This window comes from Pollicipes pollicipes, unplaced genomic scaffold (genome assembly GCF_011947565.3).
Source record: "Pollicipes pollicipes isolate AB1234 unplaced genomic scaffold, Ppol_2.1 Scaffold_3447;HRSCAF=4054_pilon_pilon_pilon, whole genome shotgun sequence".
Classification (NCBI taxonomy): Eukaryota; Metazoa; Arthropoda; class Thecostraca; order Pollicipedomorpha; family Pollicipedidae; genus Pollicipes; species Pollicipes pollicipes.
In genome coordinates this window covers 29,445,537-29,468,741 of record NW_023596297.1, presented here as the reverse complement: position 1 = coordinate 29,468,741, position 23,205 = coordinate 29,445,537, and the positions used below count along the sequence as shown (strand labels likewise).

The 23,205-nt window shown below is 61.8% G+C and overlaps 1 protein-coding gene across 1 annotated transcript in view; it reads left to right on the top strand.

The window, feature by feature from the left end:
- Positions 1–22,771, top strand: part of LOC119092405 (ankyrin repeat and sterile alpha motif domain-containing protein 1B) — a 36,082-nt gene extending 13,311 nt beyond the window's left edge. The window contains exons 4-10 of the mRNA XM_037215368.1: positions 583–857; positions 3,150–3,249; positions 3,948–4,074; positions 17,167–17,395; positions 21,527–21,860; positions 22,087–22,367; positions 22,759–22,771. Coding sequence (XP_037071263.1) covers positions 583–857; positions 3,150–3,249; positions 3,948–4,074; positions 17,167–17,395; positions 21,527–21,860; positions 22,087–22,367; positions 22,759–22,771 — 1,359 coding nt within the window. The remainder of the gene's footprint in view (positions 1–582; positions 858–3,149; positions 3,250–3,947; positions 4,075–17,166; positions 17,396–21,526; positions 21,861–22,086; positions 22,368–22,758) is intronic.
- The last annotated feature ends 434 nt before the right edge of the window (positions 22,772–23,205 follow it).

Sequence of the window (23,205 nt, the reverse complement as noted above, 5' to 3'; positions counted from 1 at the left end):
CTTGGATCCTATCTAGTCTGACTGAACACTGCTACGTATGTATGCTTCACGCTTGGGAAGATGGTCTCTTGTTTAGTTGTCCTCCCGTGTCGAGCCAATGACGCTACAATTTCCGTACAATACTTACTTTAAGTACTGACTTCCGTACAGTACTTAAATTGTACTTACTTTCGGTCATTGTACACGGTTCGTCAACAGTCCCACATTTCCTTTGTCTTTATTGGCGATGGAGCATTTGTAACACCGACGCACAACATAAGGCGTTATGCCACCTTGAATGCTTGCAAAGCCCTTCTCTGTCCTTCAGCTCTTGCGTTTGTTTTTGTAGGACGCTATCGTATGCGTGCAGCCGCTGTCTGGAGTTGTTTGACGCAGAGTCTGCTGCGTCGGTGAGTTTGTACAGCCGCGTGGTTTCACCGCCGTTGAGTCTGCCCGTGTATCAGACGTCTGGCTCTGACGGCGACGACCGGCGTCATTAACCAGAAGCGCCCGGGCTGACCGGGTGTCAGGGGTGCCGGGCCGAGGTGCGTGCCGTCGCCGGCGCTGACCTCTGCCTGCCCTGACCTCTGTTCTGCCCGGCAGAACAAGGACCACGAGACGCCGCTGCACTCGGCCTGCCAGTACGGCCACACGCCGGTGGTGCGGCTGCTGCTGGAGCACTGCTGCGACGCGGCCGTGCCCAACTGCCGCGGCGAGACGCCGCTCGACCTGGCCGCCCAGTACGGCCGGCTGGAGGCCGTCGAGCTGCTGGTGCGCGTGCGACACTCGCTGCTGGAGCCGTACCGGCCGGGCACCGCGGCCGGCGACGACCGGCTGCCGCACACGCCGCTCCACTCAGCCGCCATGAACGGCCACAGGTGCGCACGGCGACCGGCGCGGCGGCGGCGGCCGGTCAGGGAGCCGGGCATGCGGGGAATATCGACGGATCATCAAAGCGAGTGGAGAATGGGGGGGTTGAACATAGTGTATGTGTGTGTGGGGGGGGGGGCGGAGGGGCGGGCATTAGGGAACCAGAAGGGACCGGAAAACGGATGTGTGGTGTGTCACTGGGTCAGAGTCATTACCTCGGGGCGTGTGACTGTGCTGTGACCTCCACGTGATTACGCTGGCATGCATTTTATCCGTACTATGGCATGAGACTCGTTACGTGTGTGCCCTCGCCCGCTCTGTCATATAGGCTGGAGAACACACCCCACACACCACCATTCGAACCATACACCCATGAGCATCTTCATGTGTGACGGAATGCATCGCAGGGTATCTGCTTCCCCATATCTGCTACAGAAGTCACGCCTAATCTCCAGCACCGTGCCCTTCCCTTCCATGCGCCTGTAATCACCGCCTACCCCACCTGACTGCGGCCGCAGTAGGACTGACCTGCACAGCGTCCCACTGGACCGGAACCTCTGCCGTCCCGACGCTAATCCGCTCCCATTATCACAGCTCATCACCTGTCAGTTGGGACCGGCCGTGGCTCGTTCCGCCTAATATGGGCGCCGGGCCGCGCTCGTGTTAAGGCCGGCTGGAGCGCGGCGGCTCCTCCACGCGCCGCCGGCGCCGGCCGCTCGGCCGAGCGGTACGGCACGGCGGCGGAACGGCAGCACCGGAGCGAGCGGACGCGTTGTTGCGGCGTGATTCGGGGCGGTTACGCCGGCTGGGAGGCGGCGCGGCGCCCGCACCATGACCCCGGACGGCGTCGGTCGGCTGCTGCTCACCGCAGCGCCTCCCCCCACTGTCAGGGGAGGGGTGGCCCGCCGGCGGCCGGGCCGCGCTCCGCCGAGGGCGGCCGAGATGAGTTTGTGTCATCGATCCTGCCCCGGGGCGGGGCCGGAACGGGCGATGGACGGCGGGCCGCCTGGGTCGGCGCGGCCGGCTAGAGCACACGGCCGGCGTCTGAAGGCGGCCTTTTCTGGTCTGGTCTGTCTGGTCTGGGTCAGGTCTGGCCGTGACGCCACGGACTGCGTTGGGCAGGCTCTGCGGTGTGTCGCCAAACCTCTTCCACATAAAGCGCCACACTCGGCACAGTCAGATCTAATTATGGACATCGAAGTATAGGGTCGGAGGGGCTTTGGACCGAGACCGGCTAACGTCTCGCAACGGGCCTGGGTCATCACACGGCGTTGCGGGCTCAGTGACATCACGTGACCCCGTCCCCCGAGCTCCGAGCTCCCTTGATCAGCGGTGGGCGGGGCGCGGGCGTGCCGCGGCGCCAGGCTGTCACGGACGCCAGCCGGCCGGACAGCCTGGCGTTAGGACGCTGCCTGTCGGACGGCGGCGTAACGCCAGACGACGGCGCTTAGCCAGCCGGGGCGTATGGCGGCGCCAGGTGACGCGCCGCGCCGGGACGTGTCCGGCAGCTGTCGGCGCCGCCGCGCCGGCCGTTAGCGCACCGCCGGCGGCTCCTTCGGCTCCGGCGGCGGCGGCGACGGCGGTCAGGCGCGTCGGTCGCCGCCGCCGGGGCACCGGGCGTGCCGCCTCTGCCGCGTGGCCGGTCCGTCTCGCCCGCAGGAGACGCATTCCTGGCACTGCGGACCGGCCAATTGTCTGTGATGGCCGCTGCGACTCGTCGCTTGTGATGCATGTCGCTTCAGACATGCCGGCCTGTGTCTGGCCTGGGCACGAGGTCGTGCGATCGTGCTCCGAAACTTGTAGCCTTGGCGGTCCCACACCTCGCGCGATATCCTCAGATCTCGCGCGATATCCTCAGATCTCGCGCGATATCCTCAGATCTCGCGCGATATCCTCAGATCTCGCGCGATATCCTCAGATCTCGCGCGATATCCTCAGATCTCGCGTGTCGAACGTTTCCTGTGATATATGCGTTCATTTTACAGATCTCCCCAGATTTCCCTCTCACATATAGTTGGTCTGTCAGCTGACATCCTGTCCGTTTCCCCTCGGCTCGTCCGTCCAACCGTGCGGCCTGCTTGCCTTCGAGCCTGGCACCGGCCTGGCCTGCCGCCGGTCTGGTCTGGTGCCGGTCAGGCGTGCTGCCGGTCTGGCCTGGCGCCGGTCTGGCCTGGCGCCGGTGAGACCTGGCGCCGTTGTGGCCTGGCATTGACCTGGCTTGCACCGATCTGGTCTGCCAGCGGCCGCCGCTGTCCCGCCGACCGACTGCGTTGGCTGACGATCGGCTCTGTCTGCGGCAGGGCCGTGGTGAAGTTGCTGCTCGACTCAGGGATGGACGTCAACAGCGTGACGCCGGCCGGCACCGCCCTGTTCGAGGCGGCGCTCTGCGGCAAGGTCGAGGTATGTCCGGCCCTCGCACGGCTCGCCTCCGCGCACGCGCCTGGTGGGACAGATACCGGCGCAGCCCATGTGCAGCGTATTACTCCGTAGGGTAGAGGGTTGGTAACGGAAGCAATGGCCATGCGGGATCGTTGATGCTGCGGGGTCGTTTGCCACCTGAGCGCAGGGGACTTTATGGCCTGCGGCGCACGATGCCGGCCGCACCGAATACGTGGGATTGTACGAGTCGTGAGCGAATCAGGATGGACTGAATATCACGATTTAGGCATTAGATCCTAGTACGCTTTATGGCCATGGGTGGAAAATCGGCATGCCAGTTATGACAGCGACCACACCGCCTTTTGTTGAGGTCACGTTTATTTTAATATTTGTCATTGAACGATGCCTGTTTCGGTTGACTTTGTACATGGACTTTTGCCAGCGTTTCCCACCTTTGCCGTCAATATCGTCCGGGGTCTCGCACACCGACGCAGGTCAGACGGCGTCGACACCGGGCGCGGCGCCGGATCCCCCGTGGGCCGAGATAATGCACTCTGCGTGACCGCCCAGTCCCCACTGCGCCGCCGCCGCTGCTGGCCTGTTCCACTGCCCGGCTCGTCCCCGCCGGTCTGGTCCGGTCCGGCGGGGAGGCAGCCCGGTGTCTGGGCCGAGCGTTGCTCCGTGCGTGACTGACGCCCCCCCCCCCCCCCTCCCGCCAGGTGGTGCGCTGCCTGCTGGCCGCCGGCATCGACACGACCCTGCGCGACGGCTACGGCCGGGACGTGCTCACGCTGCTGGCCGAGATCTCGACGCCCGTCACCACGCGCATCCGACAGCTGATTCAGGGTAGGTGGCCACTGGCCGCGGTGGGTCCGGGTGGCGGCAGGGACGGCAGGGTGGGCTGCGTGACCGAGAGCAGGGGCCGCCGGCCGCTGCTCGAGCAGGGGCAGGGGTTGCTGGCCGCGGCAGGTCCGGGTGACGGTAGGGAGGGCCGGGTTGGCCGATGCTGATGACCGGGGACAGGGGCCGCCGGCCGCTGCTCGAGCACGGTCGGTACAGTCGGCAGACGCCACGGAGAGGCGCGATCGCTGACGCGCGGTCGCTTTCTCCGTGAGGTTCGCCGGTGCAACCTTTTCACGATCAGTACACCATCCGGTAACAAACAAGGCCGTTTGTCACACTCAGATGTGTATTTGTGGTTTCTCTTATCAGCCTGCTGCGCGCAAATGGGCCCGTTCATTTAGGGTTAACAGGGTTATAAGTTTGATTCCTCTCGTCGCCGGCTATCTCTTTGGCCTTCCGTCCCGTTTTGCCATGTAAGGATCTGGTAGTCATTCCCGCGCGCTTTCCATAAGTACGTCCACCGTTCTTTTAGTTTCCGTTCATTTCTCTGTCTCGCCGTCATCCTTGTGACATTTTTCTCTTTTTGTTCCTGCCATCTTTGCGTACTGCATGATTCCTTGCTTTCCGCAGCCTCCTTTCGTGTCTCCTGTCGGTGCTCTCACTATTCATCCCACCGTCGCGTTTCGGTCGATAGCCTTTTGTGCTTCTTTTCCGGACTCTTCCGGGCGCGGCACCAAACAATCGATTTTCACTCACTTCACAGTGCTATTAAATCGGCGGAATCTTAAGGAGGAATTCCCTCCTGGAGATGAGGTGAATTCCGTCCAATTATCTGTGCTTCCGTGTCTAAGGGTGCGCTGAATCGTTAATTGAAGCGGGACAAATTGGACACCGCTGCGCGCGTAATAGACCCATCGCCAATCGCCATCTGGAGACGGAGGCGCATCCGCTCTCCATCCAGCGCCGTGCCGTTTGATATATCTGTCCTAAGACCATTCGTCCCAGATATGCCGCGGCGATGTGGTCACGGCTGGCGTGTGCTGTCGGATGGAGGTCCGACACATCACAGCCCCAGCCCGTGTGTGTGCTGGGGTCGGACACATCACAGCCCCAGCTCGTGTGTGTGCGGGGGTCGGACACATCACAGCCCCAGCTCGTGTGTGTGCGGGGGTCCGACACATCACAGCCCCAGCCCGTGTGTGTGCTGGGGTCGGACACATCACAATCCCAGCTCGTGCGTATGCTGGGGTCTGACACAGCCCCTGCATGCTGGGGTCCGATACATCACAGCCCCAGCTCGTGTGTGTGCGGGGGTCCGACACATCACAGCCCCAGCTCGTGTGTGTGCTGGGATTGGACACATCACAGCCCCAGCTCGTGTGTGTGCGGGGGTCCGACACATCACAGCCCCAGCTCGTGTGTGTGCTGGGGTCGGACACATCACAATCCCAGCTCGTGCGTATGCTGGGGTCCGACACAGCCCCTGGTCGTGTGCCCCGTCGGTGGGATCTGGTCGCGCCGGCCCGGCCCGGCGCCGGTCGCCCGCCGTCAGCTGTCCGGCGCGCGCCGCTGACGTGCCGTGAGAAGCGGCCGGCTGCGGCGGCCGGCGGCGGCTCCCGGCCGCGGGCCGGCCGGGCTGTCTGGCGGCCGGAGGCGCTCCTGGTCCAGCAAGCGGCTCAGCGGCCGGCGCCGCCGACGGCCGCTGGCTCGTCGGACCTCGCGCACTGCCGGCAGCCGGCCGGAGCGCTGGTCGCCGGCCTGGGCAACAGAGCGAGTGCGCGACAGAAGCACACATGCTAGAGCCGTATCGTCTCCCTCCTCGGTGCCAGAGCCTCTGCAAGCACCGCCGACTCGCCTGGCTGCGTGCGGGCGCGTGTGCAGGACAGGTCCCCCGGCCTCGCCACTAATATCGCCCCGTGGACAGAAAACAGAACACGGCGAGAGCGCGCCGCCAGGCCCATCTGGACCGAGGCCGGGGCGCGATCTCATTCTCAGAGGCAGCAGTGGCGCCTGGACCACCCCTAGCTGCATGCATTCGGCATTCTGACTGCTTACGCCACGTGCACCTCCATTACCCAATGCCGGTTGATTGATGCGCTTTCGGCTCGCCGTCGGCGTTCTCAGGTCTGCCGTATTTGGCTGACCTCGGCTACAGCTACTCCCCAGCATTCGTTCTGCAGCCAAACACGGTCGGTACCCGCCCGCCGCCCGATGCTGTGCCTGCTGCTCCGGGCCATGCCGCGCGGCGGGTCGCGCGGTCCGGCCGTGGTCGGACGCAGCCCCGTGACCCCCGTCGCCATGGCGCCGCCCGAATGCCGGCCGCTAATCGCCTGTGGCCGGTGTTTAGCGGGGTGTGACGTCGGATGACGGCCGACGCCAGGCCGTCCCGGGCAGACGGCGGCGATTGTGGCTGGACGGCTGGCGGCAGCTCTTGTTCTGCCATTCGCGAAGGATGGCTAGGAACGAGCACTCAGCTCCTGCATTAAACGGCGCCTGTGTTTGCAACGGGTGCGAGCGCGATGCTTACTGTGACATCTGACAGAGGCATCGCTTAACGACCCACAAACAGACTGACGGCTTGGCGGCGGCTGGCCGGCGCGTTTCACGCCTGGTGCAGGAGCGTCGGTCGAGCCGGCGAGGGACGACCTCATGACCTAGCTGTGTCAGCGGCCGAGCGGCACGACGCAGCGGGGCGCCGACACTGTGAGCCGAGTTGACCCGCACGCCCACCGGCCGGCCGAGGTCGTCTGCATCAGAGGAGTGCACCTCGGGTCAGCGGAGCCGACTAAGTCTCATTAGCGCCAGCTTGATAACCTGTATCGCACTTGATTCGTGACTTGAGCTCTCCGTTGTTCAACCGATTTACAGATCTGCGGGATGTCTGAGAGACCCACCAATCAAACTAGGCTTAGGGCGCTTGTTCCATGCCGTGCCAAAATCATCGAACGCATCGTTTACAATCATCTCTAGTTATGCTTCACCTCCGCCACTTTCTTTCCGCTACGCAGCACGGGTTTTGTCTGCTTTATTCAGCCAACCGTTTTCATTGGCGCAAGTGTCGTATCCTGGGGGCTCTGGATCAAAATAAAGTTATCCTTGTGCTATCCTTAAGTGCTTTTGGACTTGAGGAGGTGCTTGGATGCCATCGATCTCGTAAAGTTGGCCGATAAACTGGAGCTCTGCGGCGTCGACGGTTTTTAGTTTCGGAGCTATCTTGCGGGCCACTGCTAACAAGCCAACTTTGCATATCCACACGTATAAGAGTTAGTATCTGAGCCCTGGCAAAACCCTATTCGTGGCTCGCATAGTGTCTGTGGCTCGTGTAGCTATTCGTAGCTCGCGTATCGGCCATCTGCTGTGTATTGCGCTTTCCAGTGATTTGGGCACGTTTCTTGGCTGCGACTCAAGCATTGCACAGTATTCTAACCACACCGAGGCTCTGATCACGGGAAAATTCTCGCTCGGCTTATCTGATCCGTCGTATTGAGGCCGCTATGAACACTCAGCACAGTACTAGCCACATCAGCTGCGGTCCAATTCCAGCAAAGCTTAACTCTATTCGTGGGAGTCCGCGAGGTGGTCCGTGACCTGCCGAAAATCGCGTTATAGGAGACGATGCCGCCGTACGAGAACGTGAGGCGTGAAAAACCTAGACCTGATTACGGACCGTCATCGGGCCATTGACCCCCTTGTTAATCAGATAGCGGCCACATTCACTATGCTTCTGATCGGTCTTCGCCATGCAAAGCACGCTGTCCGCAGCGGTGCACCGCCGGCTGTGGTCAGCGGATTGGTGTGGCCCCTCGTCAGGTGTTGTATCGCCGTGTGAGGGAACCTGAGTGCCACGTTCGCGTCGTGCATGCAGAAGATTATGATGGTATGTGCTCTCGCGTGATCTTAGATCGATGCGAGCGCGACCATGGTCTCAACGTGTTGCGCAATCGTGAGAGGTTACCCGGCCTGATAGACTGATCTTGACGTGCGGGTAGCTGGATGACCTTGTAAGGCACCTCACTGAACGGCAGCCCGTTCGACGGAGGGGCGCCAGGCAAGAGCTCAAGCTGGACATTACCAAAATTAGAGCTGAGATGGGTGGGCGACGAGTTACTTGTCGCGCGACGGACACCTTGAGCTCTCGCCATCGCCATTGACACTCTCGCCATCGATATTGTGCGGAGACCCCAGGGAGTGTTTAAAGATCGGTCTCCCCCCTTCGATATCATACGGAGGTCCCAGGGAGTGTTTAGGGATCGGTCACTCCCCATCGATATCGTGTGGAGGTCCCAGGGAGTGTTTGGGGATGGGTTGAAGCGTCCCCTAATCCCGTTATAGCTCGATTAATGTCTATGTGTACTTGGGTGCGTGACCTCATGTGCCAGTGCCCCTGTTTCTATAATGTTGATACGAGAACATGCAAGGCCACTGAACGGAAGATGGTGCCATATCAAAGACGGATACTGCCACTGATACATCTGGCCACTGAGCCGGACGTCCGCGGATGCCTCGTGCGCATCGCCGCCCACCGGGGCCGCTCGGGGTGTGTGTGTATCGGAGCGCTCGCGCTCGGCTGCAGCTGAGACCGACGACGCCGGCTGTGATGGAGACGCGGCGGTCCAGTAAGGTATTGATCTGTTGCCGCGATGTCCGCTGCAGAAGACACGATGAAAGGGTTCGACGATTGTGAACTTGCGGGACATCGCTTGTAGAAAGCCCGAATCAAGTGTTAAGAGCGACGGATTGGCTCCAATGATCTGCGTGCTGAGGCCGCTGGTGAGCCAGGATTTTCGTAGCATGGACTTCGTTCCATCCTGCACACCTGCTGGCTGAATTTGGAGCGCCGTGATCGGCGGTAACGCACCGTTACGCTGCGCGTGGAGGTGCGGACCAGGCAGTGACAGAGGGCGCTGACAGCCGTGTGACGTGGGCTATCGGTCCCGCCGGGGCCACGTCACGGAATGGGGCCAACGGAGTCGGCGGGGATGCTGCACAATGCGTACCTTGCCGGGTTGATCTACTCAATTCCGCTGATTTGAGTGCATTGCCTAACGCAGCGCACTCACCGCTTATTGGATCATAACTGTCAGATCACTGCGATGGACTAAAGCTGCGGGACGGGTTCTGCGGATGCGATTTGCAGTGCCGCCAGACGAGTGAGACGTTGTGTAAGCGTTTCAAACTGGAAAGGCCTGCTCACCACATGCGTGCCCCCTCTAAGTAACTGAGGCCTCTTTTGCCTCCGCGGATATATTACAGGCTGAATAAATTATTAAGCCTGTTGAGTAATGGGCATCGCGAATCCCTTTCATGCCGTCCTTTCTCGAATATTTATGCTCACGAAGCCTGGACGTCTCACGCGCGGGTGTCGGTGGTGTACACGCCACGCCGCCGTAACTCAGCCGCCGGCGCTGCACGGGCGCATGATGCATTTTCCGCCAAGGCTTTCCTGTATTTGGTAATGGCATTTCATAGTCCACGAGTACCAGGTCGAAGGTGACGGCTCGGAAAGGAAATGTCAGCTGTGCAAGTTGTGAGGTGTACAGGGCACGTCAAAGTGTTTGAAATGCATTGAGCTGAGTCGTAACTGCCCGCCGGAGTGCTTCGTGCTGGCCAATTATTCGTGTTAGCCTATGTTGCCGTGTTATTTTGATCCATTACGTGTGAGTTGGGTATAACTTAACACTGCAGGGTTCAGTTCCAAAGTTATTGTGGAACGCCGCACGTTCTCGCCTTTCTCTCGCCGCACCTTTTCCGTTCTTTAGTAAAAATGGACGTCTGGGGTTGAATTATGAAAGCGCGGAAGTAAGATATGTGTATATATATATATATATATATATATATATATATATATAATATGCAATATCGCTGCGACGTTAAAATGGCTGGCGGCGGCTTCTGCAGGGCCGTTGGGGAGCCGGGCCTCTCAGACCATGTTCTGACACCGTCGTCGCTCAGCAGCGTCGATCGCTGCGTTTAGGCGTCTCGTCCGCGGTTGTGAAGTTGTGAAGTTGTGTTGTGAAGAAGAAGAAAAAGAAGAAGTTGTGGAGCCGGCGCCGTCGCCCGGTGCGGCCGAGCGTGGCCGGCCGTGTGCGGGCTGTGCGCGCTGAAGGCTCTCAGCCCGTCCTTTGTAGTGCTCAGTCGTGATGTTCGCCAACAGCCGTGGTTCGTCGCTCCGCGCCTGTCGTGACGGCCCCGTGCCCGTCCCGCGGAGCGTGTCCGGCGGCGGCTGGACCCGGACGGCCCGAGCGGCGCGCTAGCGAGCGTGCCTGGTCGCGATTGAGCCGTGCTCTGGCTGGGTGCGCCGGCGGCGGCGGCCGGCCGGCCCGCCTGTCCGGGCCGTCGGCCGGCGGCGTCTCGCTGACGCATGGCCCGGCTCATCCATCGGGCGCCGGCCGTCCTCCGTCATCGGCAGGTGTATGGGCGGCGGGCGGACCGGCGCCGCTCTGTGTGGGTTCAGGAGATCTGATGTGGCGCCTCTCTGTCAGCGCTGCTCTGATGCGGCGCTGCTGTACAGCCGCCTCCCTATCAGCGCTGCTCCGATGTGGCGCTGCTGTACAGCCGCCTCCCTATCAGCGCTGCTCTGATAGGCCACCCGGTGGACTCGGATGCTGTGTAGCTGTCTCGTATGGCTCTTGCGTCGCCCGACTGCCCGGGCGTGGTTGGGTGCGCAGGCTGCCCGGGCGTGGCCTCTGGTAGGGTGCGCAGGCTGCCCGGACGTGGCTGGGTGGGCAGGCTGCCCGGGCGTGGTTGGATGCGCAGGCTGCCCGGGCGTGGCCTCCGGTAGGGTGCGCAGGCTGCCCGGACGCGGCTGAGTGGGCAGGCTGCTCGGGCGTGGCCACTGGTTGGGTGGGCGGGCTGCCCGGACGCGGCTGGATGGGCAGGCTGCTCGGGCGTGGCCGGTAGAGGTGCTGACTGGATTCGAAACTTTTAAGTTCAATTTTTGAATCCGGTTTGGAAATTAAACAGAAAATGGCAAAACGCGTCGGGTTTTTTTTAGTTGATATCATGCTGTCCTGGTGCAAGTTTGTGTAGATCTCATTTGATTTACTGCTCGTGTGCAAATCACTTTTTTTCTGGAACATAAACAAGCTGTTGACGGAGCACACTAGAACTTGCGTCTTTTTGAAACATGAGGTGGAACGTTTCTGCAATAAAAGGCATGAATGGGAAGGGCATCAAGGTCAATGTCTGCCGGAAACCCCCTGATACTCATCACTTACCTAGTTCCGATTCGAATCACTCACCATCCGACTACGCCCGTCGTCGGGCTTAGTGATAGCCAAGCGTAGCAGACATCGATGCCCATGGTGAATTGTGGATGTTTTCATTGCAGCCTTTGATACGCATTTCTCTCCTACGATCATTTTCTTTATTTTCATTCGCTTCGAGTTAGGGTATGCAGCGACGCGAGTAGAGGCTGGGGTTATTGGTTGTAGGTAGTAGTTATTTGGTATTATAAAAAAAATTGGAAATTTTTGGACAACCTGATATTTTTGATACTTTTTGCACGGACAGCCGGTTTAGCCTTGGACTTTGGATTGAACTTTGGACAAGAACTTCCGGAAAATGCGACTGGACCGACCGCCCCGGGAATGACCGGCTGGGCCGACCACCCGGGGGTGACCGGCTGGGCCGACCGCCCCGGGGATGACCGGCTGGGCCGACCGCCCGGGGGTGACCGGCTGGGCCGACCGTCCCGGGAGTAACCGGCTGGGCCGACCGCCCCGGGGGTGACCGGCTGGGCCGACCGTCCCGGGGATGACCGGCTTGGCCGACCACCCGGGCGTGGCAACCGACTGCTGGCGTGTGAACCGGCCGGCACCGCCGCGTCGAGCCGAGCCGGGCCGGGCAGGGCCGGGCCGATCGATGCACCGAGCGGCGGCCGGCGCTGAACTGGGCCGCTGCTCCGGAGAGGACTGCCCGCCTCTCACCGCCCGCCTCTCAGAGAACGCTTCGCCCGCCTCTCAAAGAAAGCTTCGCCCGCCTCTCACCACCCGCCTCTCAGAGAGGGATTCGCCCGCCTCTCAAAGAAAGCTTCGCCCGCCTCTCACCACCGGCCTCTCAGAGAACACTTCGGCCGCCTCTCAAAGAAAGCTTCACCCACCTCTAACCACCCGCCTCTCAGAGAAGGCTTCGCCCGTCTCTCAAAGAAAGATTCGCCCGCCTCTCACCACCCGCCTGTCAGAGAAGGCTTCGCCCGCCGCTCAAAAAAGCTTTGCCCGCCTTTCACCACCCGCCTTTCAAGGAAGGCTTCGTCTCCCTCTCACCACCCGCCCCTCGGAGATGGCTTCGTCCGCCTCTCACCGCTCGCCCCTCAGAGAACGCTTCGCCCGCCTCTCAAGGAAAGCTTTGCCCGCCTCTCACCACCCGCCTCTTAAGGAAGGCTTCGTCTGCCTCTCACCACCCGTCTCTCAGGGAAGGCTTCGCCCGCCTCTCTCACCGCTCGCCTCTCGGAGATAGCTTCGCCCGCCCCTCACCGCTCGCTTCTCGGAGATGGCTCCGATCGTCTCTCACCACAGTCAGTCTGGGGTTCTGCCCAGGCCTGACCTGACCTCGTCTGGCCTCGCCTCGTCCCGCCCCTGGTTATTTGCGCCGAACGACCCGCCGTCACCGGGATCGGGTTTCGCCTCCGGCCACGTGAGGCTGCGGACGTCGCGCCGCCGGCGGCGCTGCCCGTTTATCGGCCAGCGCAACGGTCACGATGGGCGTATCCCGGGTGAGGGGCGTAGTTCTGCAGCGGACCGATCATAGCGGCGGTCCTGCGGGCCACGCGGACGGCTCGGCCGCTGGCCAACCCGGCACCGGACGCTCCGCCGCCGCCGCCGCCGCCGGTACCGCTGCACCTGAGGGCCGACCGTGGGAGAGTGATTCGACCTTGCCGCTCCGGCTGCGGCCCTGTGGGAGACTGCCGTTCATCCGCGCTGCGGCGGGCGTGAGAGACTCTGTCAGAGGCTGCGAGTCTCTGCACTGCGTCGGACGTGAGCGAAGGCTGCTGCCGTCCCTGAGAGACTTCCGGACACAGCTCGTCTGTTGTTCCCGGTCGGAGATGTCATCAAGAGCGTATATTCGCAGCGGCCCGGACGACGCGGAATCTGTGCAGTCGACGTCACTCATGATGTCATATCCCATACATTCTGCGCCATTTGGTGTTCGCAGCGACCTGGACGACAAAGATTCTAGGTGACGTTACGTAGAATCTTTGCCGGACAAGCAAATTCTTTTCTTGCGACTCGATCGGTGTGAGAGAGAAAGGGCGCAGTAGATTCAATTATAGATAGGCCGCTGCATGCCCAGGACCAATCTTGAGTGATGAAAAGGTGTTTTAGACGTTACAAGGAGCATAAGTTGCAGGAATTGCCGATGCATGCGCAGTTATTGTCACGACGGTTACGAAGATGTAAACAAAAAACGAGTCGCGCTGCGAAGGTGCCCGGCAAAGATTTTACGTGACGTCACATATAATAGAACATTCCTGGCGCGCTGCCAGTGCACCCCAAGCCCGCCATCGGGGGGTCTCGGCGCCGGAGGCCGCCTTGTTGCCACGACACCACTTCGCCTGCACGGCTACGGGTCGGCTGTAGAGGTACGAGCGCCCTCTGGAGGTTCTGGACCCGTCTCCCTGCCCGCTCCGACGGGAGATCTCTCCTTAAGGCGTGATTAATGTGCCATTGACGCCGACGTTCAAGAGGTCCAGGCTGCCCTTCTGAACATACCGTCCCAGCGTCCCCAACCAGGCATTCTGCGCTGTCCTGTGCTGGATGATTGGGGCGTGGGACGGCGTTTCAGGACCGTTGAATGTTTGCGTTACGCGCCTTCCCCAACACGAGCCTTCATTGTGACGATGCTTGCCCGTTGTTATGGTCACCATTTACTAACCTTCGCCGACACGTGGTTTTGCGTACAACCCTTCGCATGCAACCCTTTGCTCACGAGCGTGTTCCGTAATGAGTCAACATGAGCGAGCCTCGATACGGTTACCCCACTTAGAGTTGAGTTCCCCGCTGCAGTGGTCGTGCTGGCCTGGCGCAGTCTGGTCTGGTCTGGTCTGGTCTGGTCGTGCTGGTCTGGCGCGGTCCGGTCTAGTCTGGTCGTGCTGGTCTGGCGCGGTCCGGTTTGGTCTGGTCGTGCTGGTCTGGCGCGGTCCGGTCTAGTCTGGTCGTGCTGGTCTGGCGCAGTCTGGTCTGGTCTGGTCGCGCTGGTCTGGCGCGGCTCCGGGGTGAGCCTGGTCGTGCTGGTCTGGCGCGGTCCGGTTTGGTCTGGTCGCGCTGGTCTGGCGCAGTCCGGTCTGGTCGGGCCGCGCTGGTCTGGCGCGGCTCCGGGGTGAGGCTGGTCGCGGTGGTCTGGCGCGGCCCGGTCTGGTCTGGTCGCGGTGGTCTGGCGCGGTCCGGTCTGGTCGGGCCGCGCTGGTCTGGCGCGGCTCCGGGGTGAGGCTGGTCCCAGCGCCGATCGGTCGATTGCATCAGCCGCCGCCTGGCATTTGATGTCGCCGGCTGGCTTTGCACAGAGCGGCGGACTGCAGATGAACCAATCACATTCGCGAAACGATCCGATCCGTTCTCCAGTGACAAGATGATAGGGTGACCCGGCTTCAGTGGACCCGACCCAGGCAGCGGGGACGACACCCGCGGGTGGGAATGGCGTCGGTCCGTCCCTGAGAGGCGATGTGCGCCATGAGGCGGTCCACGGCCGGCGGGCAGGTGTCGACTACGGCCGTGGGGCAAAGCCTTACTCCGAGTTATCATCAGGTGATGATAGTCGCCAAGTTCTCCGTGCACACATCTATGAACTAGAAGCATTATTTTTTGTCCCCATAACCCGCTCCAGTGTAATGTCATGGCATTCATGTAGTGGTCATAATGTCAGGATATGGGAGGCCGATTTGGTAGTTCAGACGGCACTAACGTAAGGTCGGCAGCTGCGGGGATCCGACCGAGCCTCGTCCGCCGGAGCGGTCGGATCCGCTCCGTCTGAGCGGCCCGTCCTATGCGGAGCCGCCGATAGCGCGCAGTTGACCTTTGGACTGGCCGTGTCGGCGTCGGAGAAGGCGTGCGACCGCGATCCCCCACCCCTCTGGCGAGAACTGCGCGCCTGCCGGGCGCATTGGCGCGGCGAGCGCCGTTCGAGGGCCGCCTCCGCACGAGGCGCAAATGGAGCGAGCGTCCTAACCCTGCCGCGGTCTATAACCGGCCCGTACTGCGCAGCGAGCGCCGCCGGCTTCTCGGAGCTGGCGCCGCGCACCATGAGCGCCGGCCGGCCGCCCAGCCGTCTGTTTACGGCCGGCGGTCGCCGCTGGCCGCGCCGGCTCGTCCAGGGCACGTCCGGCGCGCGACCGGCCGCGCGCCGGACACCGGGCCCGCCTGCTGGGTGCCGGCGCGTGCCCGGTCGGGATGAGCCTGGGAGCCGCCCGGCGCCCGCCGGCCGAGCGCAGCCGGGGGCGGGCTGATCGATCACCTGGTTAGCGGCCCGGGCACGCGGCGGAGATGGAAAGTGCCCGGTGTTTGGATTCATGGCGTGCGGGACGCGTTGCGTCTGACGAGTGGGTACTCTAGCCGCTTAACAGTTACAGTTCGCTGGCGCCCGGTTTAGAGCGGCTTGAACAAAGGCTTGATCTCGTGTTCCCTGTTGAATCCGGAAATGTATCCTGGGCCCTGGCTGCCGGGCTGGCAACGCTCAGCGATGTGGTGTCAGACTATTTGACATTGGCCACGCAACCGTCGCTGTGCCGAATTGCGGACACCGCCCGCGTCCATCCGCCGCGGGACGCCGACCCCGTACTCCCGCACGTCGTGACCTTTGACCTCCGGCGCGTGCGGCCACCAGCGCCGCTCCCCCGGGCCTTAGTAACGGCGTCACTGCGGTTGACAAGGCGCGACGGGGACGACCTTCGCTGCTGCCACATGCATGCCTGCTAGTTTGGCGGGGCGTGGCAGTCGTGTTGGCGTGAGGCCGTTTGGCGGGCGGGATAGTCGGGCTGGCGTAAGGCCCCGTGGTCTGCATGCTGTCATCTGCGGCCGGCTGGTAACCGTGGACAGCGGTCACCACAGATCACAGCGCTAGAGGACAGCACAGATTACGGAGCTAGAGGACTTCACAGATTACAGAGCGAGAGGGCACCACAGATGGCAGAGCTAGAGGACACCACAGATTACAGAGCGAGAGGACACCACTGATTACAGAGCTAGAGGACAGCGCAAATCGCAGCGCTAGAGAACACCACAGATCACAGCGCTAGAGGACACCACAGATCGCAGAGCTAGAGGACACCACAGATTACAAAGCTAGAGAACACCACAGGTCACAGCGTTAGAGGACACCACCTATGACAGAGCTAGGGGACACCACAGATCACAGAGCTAGAGGACACCACAGATCACAGAGCTAAAGGACACCACAGATCACAAAGCTAGAGGACACCACAGATCACAGCGCTAGAGGACACCACATATTACAGAGCTTAACACCATAGACGAGAATCCGCGAGGATATACGGAAACACGCTTCTGCTACGTGCACGCGGCTGTCTTGGACGGGTCACGGTCGCCGGGCTACAGGGAGTGTTCCACATTTGTATGAGGTTTTGGACTGAAAAAGCCATCTTGAAGGTCGTTCGATGCAGCTCACAACCCTGCCATTTGTAAGAACTCGTTCATTTTAGTTTCTGGACTATACGCCCGCGAAGATGTACGTACTTTTTCGGAGGGGCTCCAAGGTCACCCAGGCATCTAGGTCACCCAGGTCACCCATAGCAACGTCATTCAAATGTCATTCCGTTGGCTATGCGGCGATCAAGGCCAAACAAAATATGATTGTTGTGTCGTTCATATCTGGCGTTCGTTAGCACAATCTCCAGATGCAACGGCCGTGTCAATTAGCTCTCAACCAAGGTTGTGCAAGACACGATGGCGTGACCAAACAATGACGTATTGGAGAGCATGTTTACTTAACAGAGAAATTGTGCTGTCTAGAGTATCCTTTTCTAATTAAAATCATACTTACAGTGATGAGTGAGTGTATTTCATGATAGCTGATGCTTGGTTCAACATTTTTAACTGTGTACCATTCCCTTTCACCCACGCATGTATTTCCGCGTGCCGCCAGGCCGCGACCTGCTGGTGGACGTGGAGCCGTCGGAGCCGTGTGAGTCGACGGAGCCGACGGGTGCGAGCCCGCCGCCGCTGACCATCAGTCCCGGCTCGCCGTACGAGAACGTGCTGCTGCCGCTGCCGTGTCGGACGGCGCCGGACGCGGCCGCCGGCCGGGCCGCGCCCCACTGGCCCATCTACGACGTGCCGGCCCGCCGCCACCGCGCCGCCGCCGCCGTCTCCAAGTGAGTGCCCGGCCGCGGGCGGGGTCGGAGGTGCGGCGGGCGACCTGGACCCGTGGCCGGCCCGTCTTCAGGGGGAAGGGGAGGGGGGTCAGCGGAGTGGCCGACCTGCAGTGGACCCGCCGGCACCGCGCCCGCCTGAGTCACGCGCGCGTGTTGTCACGATGCCGCTGTGGTGTGACCTAGATCGTGTGATGGAGGACGTCGCGGTGCTGAGGGTGTCCCACGACTTCCGTGCCAAGTGGTCATCCATCGGTGGATCCGTGCATGATTCATGTTTCCCTTGTGGACATGCGTCATAAGCAGATATGCGCTGGGAAGCAAACCACATTGAGCATAGCCAATCCCTCAAACTCATTCATTTGTTTTTCAATCACCGACGTAGAGCACGGCGACGCCTCGGTTTCAAAGCATTCAGGCCGTCGGCGAAGCGCCGCAGTTTTCCGGTCGTGTGGCCTTGTGCACAGAAGACCGCTGGCCACGTAATCCTCTTAGCTCGGGCGCAGCGTTTCACTGCCGACCGGTCGCACTCCTTTTCTCTTGACGGACAAGCGATGGGGCTTGCTGCTTCGTTTTTGTTTAGTTTTGTCGAGACCGTTCGTTGCAGAGCTACTGGTTTGGAAGGCGTGAGTGAAACCATGCTGGCATGGTCGGCATGTTAACGAAGCCGAGCCCGGCAGAGATTGACGTCGACTTTTGACCGTGGCATGCTGGTTGTACTGCGCGCTGGCGGAGCGTTCATGCCGTGCTGGCTGGTTGTGTACCGTTGGTGCACCGCGCCGTGTCGTTGCTGAAGCGGTCTGAGCGCTGTTAGCGTACTCGAGCGCGTGACCCCTCCCCGTGATTCGGCATGCCCGCGGCTCCACCGGCACAGCTCTGACGTCACGGTCGCGGAGCGCGCCTCGGACAGCTGGCTATGGTCGGGCTGCGCGGCTGGTCTGAAGTGACCGCGAGCTGGGCCTACTGCGGTCAAGCTGCGCTGACAGCTGGCTGAGGTCGAGCTGCGCGGCTGGTCTGAAGTGACCGCGAGCTGGGCCTACTGCGGTCAAGCTGCGCTGACAGCTGGCTAAGGTCGAGCTGCGCGGCTGGTCTGAAGTGACCGCCAGCTGGGCCTACTGCGGTCAAGCTGCGCTGACAGCTGGCTGAGGTCGAGCTGCGCGGCTGGTCTGAAGTGACCGCCAGCTGGGCCTACTGCGGTCAAGCTGCGCTGACAGCTGGCTGTAGCCGGGCTGCGCGGCTGGTCTGAAGTGACCGCGAGCTGGGACCGGCTGTGACCAAGCCGCGCTCTCTCGTCACCCGAGCCAGTAACGCTAGACAGGGGCTCGCCACACGCACTCGACGCGCGCGGTCAGCGCTGCCGCAGCGGTGGCGCCGCCCGGCCCGGGGGCGGTGTGCGCACAGGTCGTGTGTCGGTCGGCCGCCGGTCCTGCAGTGGTGGTCTGGGGCGGCGTGGCGGCGGCTGGCGACGGGTGACGGGTGACCGGTGACTGGTGGCCGGTCTGCAGCAGGCCGACCCAACGAAGCGGCGCCGGACGTCCGTCCGCCGACCGGCCGGCCAGCCAACTCGGCCCACGTCCGGTCTGCCTGAGTGGCTGTGGAACACGGGCCGGAGCCGCCCGCTCGCTGCCTCCCGCGCTCCCTCTTTAAGAATATTTAAATAGCCGTGCCGTAGGCATTTGATAGCGCTGTTGAAGGGCTTTCAGTGGGCATATAAACATCGTTCTCGGTCTAAGGAGTCTATTTTGTTGCTACGGGCCCCATACAACGGGTCTCACTCCTCTACCAACCCGCTCGCCCGCTGTTTGACCATGTTCTCTGCCCGCCCACTCGCTTTGTCGGGGTGTCCACTCTGTCCATCGATTCATTTTCTCCTTGTCGTGTTCTGTCGGCCTGCTCACTGCGTGTTTTTCTCCCTCCCCGCCGCCCACCCGCCCACTGGTCATCCCTCTGTCCTGTCCACGGGCCGGTTCAGGCCGCTCCTGTCGGTTTAAGGTCGCCCGCTCGCCCGCTCTTTTGCCCTGCTCACCCGTCCACTCCGCCCGTCCGTTGGCCTGGCCCACCCGTCCGCTCCGTCCGTCCGTTCGCCCTGCCCATCCGTCCACTCGGCCCGTCTACTGGCCCTGCCTACCCATCCACTCGGTCCGCCTACTGGCCCTGCCCACCCGTCCACTCGGTACGCCCATTGGCCCTGCCCACCCGTCCACTCGGTACGTCCATTGGCCCTGCCCACCCGTCCACTCGATACGTCCATTGGCCCTGCCCACCCGTCCACTCGGTACGTCCATTGGCCCTGCCCCTCCGTCCACTCCGTTCGTCCATTCGTCTTGCCCACCCGCATACCCTGCCACCGTGCATTTCCCACCCTCGCATTCTGTCTCCAATTACCACCGCTCTGTCCACCTTCCCACTTTTTCATCCCTTTACGTCGATGACCCGCTCACTGTCCGACTTTGCCATCCGCTCACCCTGTCCGTTCTTACGCCCTGTCCACTCGCCATTTTGTCCGCTCCTCTGCCCAACTCGGCCTTCCCCTGCTTCATCCGTGCGTCTGCTCACTGTTCGTCTCTCTGCCCACCTTGACCGTTCCTTTGCTCACTGTCCGTTCCCCCGCTCATTATCCGTCCCTCCGCTCACTCCATCTCTTTTCCCGTCTTCACCATTCTCTTGCTCGCTGTCCGTCCCCCCGCACGCTGTCCGTTCCTCCGCTCACTCTCCGTCCCTCCGCTCACTGTCCGTTCCTCCGCTCCCTGTCCTTCCCTCCGCTCACTGTCCGTTCATCCGCTCACTGTTCGTCCCCCCGCTCACTGTTCGTTCCTCTGCTCATTGTCCGTTTCTCCGCTCACTGTCCGTCCTTCCGCTTACTGTCCGCTCCTCCGCTTACTGCCCGTTTCTCCGCTCACTGTCCGTTCCCCTGTTCGCCCCTATTCGGTTCCACTCCTGAGCTCCAGCACGATGCCGGCAATGCGCTGAAAGTCTCCGCGTAATTCGGCGCGGCCGAGCGCATTGTTATGGAGATCTGGCCCGCCAGCCGGCGCGCTGCGTTCCCCACGTCTCTCCAGGGGCCTGGCATGCCGGGAAATGCAGGCAAACTGGGACGAAGTTGTCGAGCTTTTGTGTCACAAATCAAGGTTACCTCCGTTTCCTGACAATGCTGTCCTGGGTCTGAAGGACGCGCGCCTAGAATACTAGAGTTTCCACCTTTTTTCAATTTTGTAGGGATTCATGCATTCTTCTGTCTTTGCCAATATGGGTGTCATCCCTTTCTTTTAATGCAGCCTCTTAGTACCACTCGCGCACCTTTTCAGGAGCGACTTACCTGCGCCTTAGGTAGTGTTTTGTAGAAAAAAGAACGAAATATATATGCAAGGAAACTTATTAAGTTGCTAGTTTATCAACCGCGGCTTGTTCCAAATCCCATTATTTTGTTTTGAATCCACTCATGTTGAACGCTTACGTGTTTGCCATTTTGCGGCAACGCAACGGTGCACAATGAAGCCTTAGAGCTGGTGTCAAAAGACGTTTTGATAAGATCGTAATTGGGCTCAGGTACGAAGCAGGTGTAAGTAACCATACCCTAAGTGGATTGCTTGGCGCAACATCCCCGAATCGATGGAGACCTGGCAGTGTATTACACGGGATACGGCGACGAACGTATGCTCGCACCCATAAGTGATATCAATGAATTATAAATGGATGAATTCATATCGCGTAATATTACGACATGAACTGGATATCAGTCTCATAAGTTATGCCCAGTCCGTCCCATTCCTGGCCCTGCGTTATCGCCCGGCGTTTTTAGGTCATCACCCAAGCCAGGCCACAGTGTGAGTTCCACGCTCGCTGGTGAACACCGATCGGCGACATATGAGCACGGCCAGTCCTGATGGTCCAGCAGAGAGACAGTCCGATTATCCTACCACGGCCTGCACCCCGGCTTGGTGGCTGTTGACAGAACGTGGGAGCTCAGACCGTGAGCGAGTGATGAACATGGACGTAAGGCGCTTATGGCGTGGTCTTGCCTCCCGTGTGGCGTGCGATCGCCGTGGAGTTTGTTGAAAGCATAGACTTTTTCGCCGTCGGATCGGTCATGCTTCAGCACGCGTTCGGCGGTTCACAATGCTGCTCTTGCCGCAGGTCGTCGGACGAGCTGAACGGGATCGAGTTTGAGAGCCCCGTGAAGAACGGAGGGCGCGCCCCCATTCTCCGTTCACACTCGTACGACATGGACAAGCTCACGGACACCGAGTCAGACCCGCCGTCCCCGCCACCCAAGGCGCGACACCAGTCGACGGGATCCTCGCTAGATGGCAGCAGGCACCAGTCGACCGGCTCGTCGATAGATGGCAGCAGACAGCAGTCGGCCGGGTCGTCCATAGATGGCAGCATTGGCCGGACTTCGGGGCAGCGTGTCACCTCCAGGGTGCGATCGCTGGATAATGAAGGAACCTTCCCGTCAGTGGGGCTCAAGGTAACCATGGTGTTTGATGCGTAAACCTACGCTTATTCGCATATCCGCGATTTCCGTGCGCATGAATTTGATCCATGCAAAATCAAAATAGGCATCTATCATGTAGGCATACGTAGACATACGTTGTAAGTTCGCCGCTACACTACGACCCCATCTGTTGTGCACCGACCGCAAGCGCGCCATTGCCGTACGCCTGCTGCTACGCGTTCTCTCCCGTCTCCGTCAGCCGGTGCCGCCGCCCAAGCCGCCTCGCCGGAGCATCGCCTCGTCGCCACCCGTGCCCGAGGGCATCTACGAGCTGCTGGCCGACGCCAAGTCGGGCGGCGGCGACAGCGAGCGGCTGGCCAACGGGCGGCGCGCCTACGAGAACGTGCACGGCTTCTGGCGGCTGCAGGAGCGGCAGGCGCGCGACGACATCGGCCTGAACTCGGGCCGCGCGCGCGTTAAGGACCGCCGTCGCAACCGCACCAACGTGTACGAGAACTGCCGGCCGGGCGAGCTGACGGCCGTGTGGACACCGCCGCGCGCCGCAGAGGAGGCGGCGGCGCCGGCGGCCGAGCCAGGCCGACGCTCGCCGCGGCCGATGTGCGTCAGCGCCGCCGGCGTCAAGCCGGTGCCGCCGCCGCGGGTCTGCTCCCGTCTCCGGGTGAGTCGACGCTCCGGCCGCACGGTCGCTCTCGGCGTCGCTGGTGGTCGGTCGTGCGAGCGAGTCGCTGTCGCGCTTGGGTGCGGGGGTGCGGCATTGCAGATGCTTGCAGCTCGTGGTCCTCTGTGTCGGAAACATGGACTGGGACGACTCCGGCTTTGGGAGCGCCGCCGCAGTGCGCTTGGCTTGCTCTGTCGCCGGGCTCGCTGTCGGGCGCGCTGGCCTGTACGCGCGGCGTGCCTGTGCGCCCAGGTGCACCCGCTGAGTCCGACCCACTACCAGCAGCCGCCGACGCCCGACCACCCTCCGCCGTCGGCCTCGCAGGCCGAGCAGAGCATCGCCGACAAGATGCGGCCGCTCAGTCAGGTGGGCCGCGCCGCGCGCCATCTCTCGGCGGGCGAACCAACCGCCGGGCGCGCCGCGTTAGGCTGGGCCGGCTCGCCGTCGCTCGGCCGGACAGCCAGCTGTCGGCTCTCGTGCGATGCGCGAGTGCCATCTGAGGCTGTGACCCTGTGACCGTGCGTATGCGCGTGTCGGTGCCGATCGCCTGACCCTGTGGGGCCCGATGTGACCTTGTGTGACCCCTTCATGTATGGGCAGCAGTCGTCCGATCGCGTGGCTTCCTCCCGATGTGTTGGAAGGATGTGTCCTGTGCTGTATGATCCCGTACTTCCTGCCCCTCCTCCCGTGTGATGGGGC